The sequence below is a fragment of the Aquila chrysaetos genome, chromosome 4, assembly GCF_900496995.4.
Source record: "Aquila chrysaetos chrysaetos chromosome 4, bAquChr1.4, whole genome shotgun sequence".
Classification (NCBI taxonomy): Eukaryota; Metazoa; Chordata; class Aves; order Accipitriformes; family Accipitridae; genus Aquila; species Aquila chrysaetos.
The window spans coordinates 33,835,742-33,841,741 of NC_044007.1; the positions used below are offsets into that span (position 1 = coordinate 33,835,742).

Sequence of the window (6,000 nt, forward strand, 5' to 3'; positions counted from 1 at the left end):
GGACTGGCACATATCTAGGATATTTGATTTTAAATTAAAAAGTTAGTGCAGGACAATTGAAATGAAAAGAATTTGACTTTCTGTTAATTCCGGACTGATCAAGTATCAACGTTTCATGCCAAACAGAGTAAAGCAAACAAAGTGATTGGGGCTGTTAGTCCATTCATCCTCATATGCATATACTTCACACCTCCCACCTCAGTTGTTAATTCCTAACAACGATGCTTTCATCCAGAACAAGGATAATGAGAAAAACCCAAGCAGTGTTCCTTGGGGAACTGTTACACTAAAAGTTACCTAAGGACTAAATCCCACTTGTGCCTCCTGCACGTGATAAAGATGAGGAAAGCATTCAATATCCTGGCTGATTTAAAATCCAAATATGCAAACAGCATTATGGAATCCAGACAGACTATTCTGCTTCACTGATGACAGATGCAGAAAAAAAGCTAGTCTAATTAAGATTTTGACTTTGAACCAGCAGAGGAGTGGACACCTCGCTTTAAAAAAGCAGTGCATAACCCCAGCTGAAGAGCAGGTGCTGCATGGTATTTGCATTTCCTGCAGAGGATGCTAGCTAGCAGGACCAAGCAGTTGACCATGAAAATTCTTGGCCCTAAGTGACCCAAGGACAGACTATAAATCCATCCTATAAAATATAGTAAAAGCCCCGTTTGTTCTTCCACCCTTTCAATATGGGATGTTATACATTTGTGATTATCTCATTTTATTGGTGTCTTTAGAAAGCTGTTTATGATCATTTGTGGACAAAACAAAGGCTCATTGTAAACTCTTTTTTAAATAAGTTGGAAGGTCAGTATGAAACAAAGGGCACCACTTTGATGACTGCAAAATGCAAGCTATGCTTGTGTGTGTAATATTACAATGCACTTCAGCAAAGGGATAGAGTCCTAGCTAATTACAAAGCTAACATATAATAGTATTGCATTAGCAGCCCAAGAAATTCCTATTGAATTGCATACATCTGAAAATAGAAAGACGTGCTTGTGCTGAAACTTAATTATCTTGGCAAAAACTGTGAGGACCAGATTCTCAGAAGACATAAACACAAAGCTCTGCTTTACACTCCCGAGGATCTAATTCTTTGTTTATTCAGATAACCTCCATCAGATAAAACTTAGCATTTGGATTGACTAATTTGCCTTATTATTTATGGTATCTACAGTTAACTAATACAATTACTAATCGGCTTGTGAGTAGGAAAAAGAATACTGCTGATCTACAAATACAAGGTCTGAAAGAGACAATCAGCGTGCTCTGCCAGGTTAAAAATGTTAATGCTGTTGCATTCCACCCTAGGCAAAGAAGACAAGCCTTTTTCAAGGACAGCTCTGACTGAAATTCTTTTTTATGGGTTCAAAGTAAAACATTATGGTAAAAAATGAATACAGCTTTGTTTGTTTCTTCAGTCATCGTTAGCAATAGACATAAGGGTATTCTGTTTTTGAGCCCATATGGAAAGATCATCAACACTTTCTGCTTCTGGGTCCTTTGCCAAAATACCATATCCCACATGCCTTTTACCTTAAAACATAAAAGAAAAGGTGTTGTTCTGGTCAAATAAAGAAATAATTTTTACTAGCATACGTCTAATGTTAAAGCTGCCTAAATCCTGCCAAAGACATTAAAACACCATCTGCAAAACAGATTTTCATTAAATTGATCAGTTTAAAGTTAAGCAGCTAGGCAGATGATGCTTTTGAGCTAACCTTTAACCTTTAACCTTCTTAAACTGAAGTCAGGTCACTCCTTTTGGGTAATATCTTTGCCGTTTGAGAACACGAGAGGTAAGGTGACCTATCCAAATTGAACTGACAATCATAACATTAATAGTGTTATAGATCAATATTTTGTCAACAAAGGGAAAACCAAGGTGGTTTTCACACAGCTGAGTATTAGTCTGCTAACTGCTGCCTATCACTTTCCCTGAGCTCCTAAACAGTTGCATATATGATGTAAACTGCAGTAAATATCCAATATAAAAGTAATGTCTATTAAAGCTATTATCAGCTAATGGAATAATATTTTTTATGGACTAACTTCAAATACTTATTTGTGATTAGAAATTGATCATGTCGTTCAGTTACTTGGTTAACTGAAACTTCTTTTTAGTCACTCCAGTTTACTTTGCAAAAAGGCTACCCTGTATGTATTTATTTATTTATTAAAAGTATTTGGAAACTATTTTATGAGCACAGGACGTGATATATGCAGTTCCCTGAATCAAAAGCTATTTGACTAAGCTACAAAATGGCTTCCTTAAGACCAGTTCCAACTATATGTACTTTATATCCACAGAGACAGATCACTGTCCTGCCTTAGCTTCCCAAATCTGCAGAAGTTGAACGCTTCCTCCTGCAGAATGGAAATGCACTCTGTTGCTATAGAGGCTTTCTCTGTTTACTTGTGGAGTCATTGAATGCTTCTTGATGGACGCTGCGAAGGACTTGTAACTCTTCTGTGGTTTAATTTGCTAATATCGAGCACCACAATTCCAAATGTAAGTCTTTGGGAAATTCATTTAGGCCAAGCTGAGTTCACTCAGGGTAAGGCCATCTTTGTTCTGGTTCCTAGCAGCTGCATTACCAACACCATTTGAATACTGCACTTCTGTAAGGAGCAATCAGGCCATTTCTTTTTTAAATAACTTAAAAAACAGCTAAAGGTTTCACTTTGCCACATTTAGAATCTAACTCTAAAAGTGACATTTCAGTACTGCCTAAAATTATACAGCTTCAGAAAAGAAGCTCTGATGTTCATGGTCGCTTTAAAAGCTACTGTTATGAAAAGACATCCTTTTATTCCATCAATAGTTAAGCACAGGAAGAGAAATCAAGCTGTTACGGCAACATTTATAAAAAGAAAATTCACAAAACAATAACATTTAAATAAACGTAAATGACTAAAGAAAAAACTTTGAGGTACTTGACAAAGCAAAGGAACAAAGTCACAGATTCTTTTTCTGTGCTTTCAGATGGTTTTAGTATTAAAGTTTTTATTGCCAAACCATATTCACAGCACCTTAATTTTAAAAGAGTTAGAGAAGCTGCTTGAATATAAACACAATTCATGAATATTCGATATCGCTCCCAAGGCATATATCTATTATTCATACAAATTAATGTTCTTTTTTTCCTTAGGTGCTCTAAAAGTTTATCTGATGTATGAAGAGAAAAAAAGTTTACAACTCTCTTGGTGTCAACAGCTTCACCAAGACCTGACGAAGCCATCAAGTCTGCTAGCAGATAACTTTACACACTTTCAAAATCTCATTTATTTCCACCTTGAGGCCTAAATGTACACCCACAATTAAAAGTAAAGTTTTCTGGGTGATGTACAGAGGCATTACATTCTGTTATAAAGCACATCTAGAACATTTTGGTTATTTGGGACACATTGTAGTACTGCCAACCCCAAATCTTAAAAAAATAATACTACTAATACTCCAATTGAGACTTTAAATAAGTCATTCCTCTCCTTCAAATTAGCCTTAAAATGACATTATATAAAAATAGTGTGTGCACGTGTACATGCACTCTGCTTTCTGCCAGTCGTTAAGCCTAGCGGGGTTCAAATTTCCAAGCTTCTCTGAGAAGTCATGAGGGACAGAAACTTTAAAAAGCTGAGATTCTCCCTAGCAATCCTAGGGACAAGTCTTTAAAAATACATGTATCGGGAGACTTGCAACCCTATGGTTACCAGCAGTACACTTTCAATTGTCCTTCTGTAGGACATGAAGCTTAGAGGGTGTCTAAGAGCTTATGCATTCCTTCTCCACTGGGAAGTCTTTCACCCTAACTGATTCAGATACTGAACTTAAAAGGTTAGCGATGGTCATTTGCCATATACAACAGCTGCACCACATAGGCACTACTGAATTGCTCCATCTAACAAATCAGTATATGGCAAAGAAGCAGCTTCAGCAACAGGACATTTTTAGTGATGAGGGCTCAGAGATGAGACTCACTCTCTTAGTATGTTAAATCAAATGTGTTGCAGGACATGCTGCAAACCCTAACATATTTGACGAAGATTTCTCTAGAGATCGGGTTGAGTGACATGCTGTTTTGAGTAGACAGTTTGTACCTTGCAACTCCATAGCTATGCCTATAGCTTTATTGAAAAAATAAGCAACTGGCATCTTATTTTCAACAATCTCCGAAGCTTTGCCAGTGAAGCCATCTAAGAGAAGCCCTCTGCCTTCCCACCTCTCATTCTATCATTCCTGTCTGTGACACGGTTTCCAGCAGCATCTCTCTGAATGGTGGCATTATAAAACAGATCATTGAAATCATCCAGGTTAACACTCTAAAAAAGAGATGGGGACCAATAATGTTTAACTCAGATCATTTAAAAAACTGACTTAGAGTGTGGCTCCACAATCAGTGTAAGTGGAGGGAGCAAGGAACCGCTTCCCGGATGACAGGAAGCAGGAACTCCTGAAGGCAGTTTTGTTGCTAAGGCAGACTAACTGTGCCACTAGAGTCTCAGTTCTTTTGGCACTTTTTAAAACAGGACTCTAGATCTTTAAAAAAACCCAACAAATAAGCACAAACCCCCCACTCCCCTACAGTTAAGGAAAAATGCAATTTAAATAAAATACACAATTAAATTAGCAGAGCAGCCAGCACTGTGGGACAATAGAATAGACCCAATCTTGTGTTACTGCCATTTTTGTCCACAGCAGATCCACCAAGGTTGCAACTATCAGGTTATAAAATGAAAATCTATGTGGCTGCCTGTGCACCCTGTGTTAGCTTGGAACAACCATTTGAACATGGTTGAACACCAGCAAAACATTATTTCTTGCTTAAACTAGAGGTCTGCTGAGGCTTTTCTGCATTTGTTCCATGTGTACACATTTTCAACATGATTAGAAAACCAGCATAGTTGCTGTAATCAGCAGATGACTCTTGATAGTTTAGTTATCACAGATTTCTAGTATAAATCAATAGATAACACTTGCAAAATGGATTTTCTAATCATATTTAGAGCTTGTTACAGTGACTAATGGTTTGCAATATTTCCTGAATTTTTATATCCCCTAGACAAAAGAAGTTTTTAATAAGTTACAAAGTTATTCATCTTGGAAATGAATGTGTTATATTTTGTACATGAACCAAGACAATCAAGCCAATCCAGTAAACACACTGCAGAAAATAAGTTACCCCATAATTAGGGTTTGGAAAAAGTCATGACAAGTTGTGTAATAAATGGTATTCATCACTCCCACATATTCATTATATCCACATAGTTTTTTCCAGTAAAGATAAAAATATAGTTGCCATTCTACTAACATATTTATCTACACCACACCCTTTCATGTTTGTGAAATATCATTACTGGCTTGGAAAAGAAGGGCAGACAAAAGGATGATAGTGCTTACTTTTGTATATCCTTGGTAATAATGTGGCATATTGCATGTGCTTACTGAAAATACCAATGTAAAGTAACTTGGCTGTGATAGATTATGGTTGCAAACAGATACATATGCTAGAAAGTGATCTCCTTCCCTATGCACGGTATGGAAAAATCATTGTTTTCCATAATCTCCATCAAGCTTCTGATCAAAATGTAATGGACAAAGTCTGAAAAGATTATGAGAAATGTAAACCCCCTCCAGTCATTTATTATGAGAGAACTTTTTAAAAAAACCTTACATTCTCTGTGTTCACAGAAAGTGCATCTAAACAGGCCCTCAGGTGAATCAACACGACTCATCAGGAACACTCTCCCTGACTAGCTTACATGGGTTTTGTCCAGTTATACGCATGTTCAATAAACATTTATCGTGCTGATTAATCAAAGTCTTGTTTGATTAGCACTGAAACGGTTAACTTCCTAATCTACTTGGTGCCGACTGCAATTGCTGTCACGGGCTTACCTTGTACAGTTTCAGGGCTGCCTCATGCCTGTGATTGGTAGTATGTAAGCGCAATTTATCCACGCTGTTGGTGTAGTAGTCACAGGCGTTACATT

The 6,000-nt window shown here is 37.0% G+C and overlaps 1 protein-coding gene across 6 annotated transcripts in view; it reads right to left on the minus strand.

The window, feature by feature from the left end:
* Positions 1 to 6,000, minus strand: part of ZFHX4 (zinc finger homeobox 4) — a 158,333-nt gene that overhangs the window by 118,462 nt on the left and 33,871 nt on the right. For all 6 annotated transcript variants that reach the window (XM_030011801.2, XM_030011805.2, XM_030011798.2 and 3 more), the window contains exon 3: positions 5,906 to 6,000. This exon is cut by the window's right edge. In XM_030011801.2, the coding sequence (XP_029867661.1) occupies positions 5,906 to 6,000 (95 nt within the window). The remainder of the gene's footprint in view (positions 1 to 5,905) is intronic.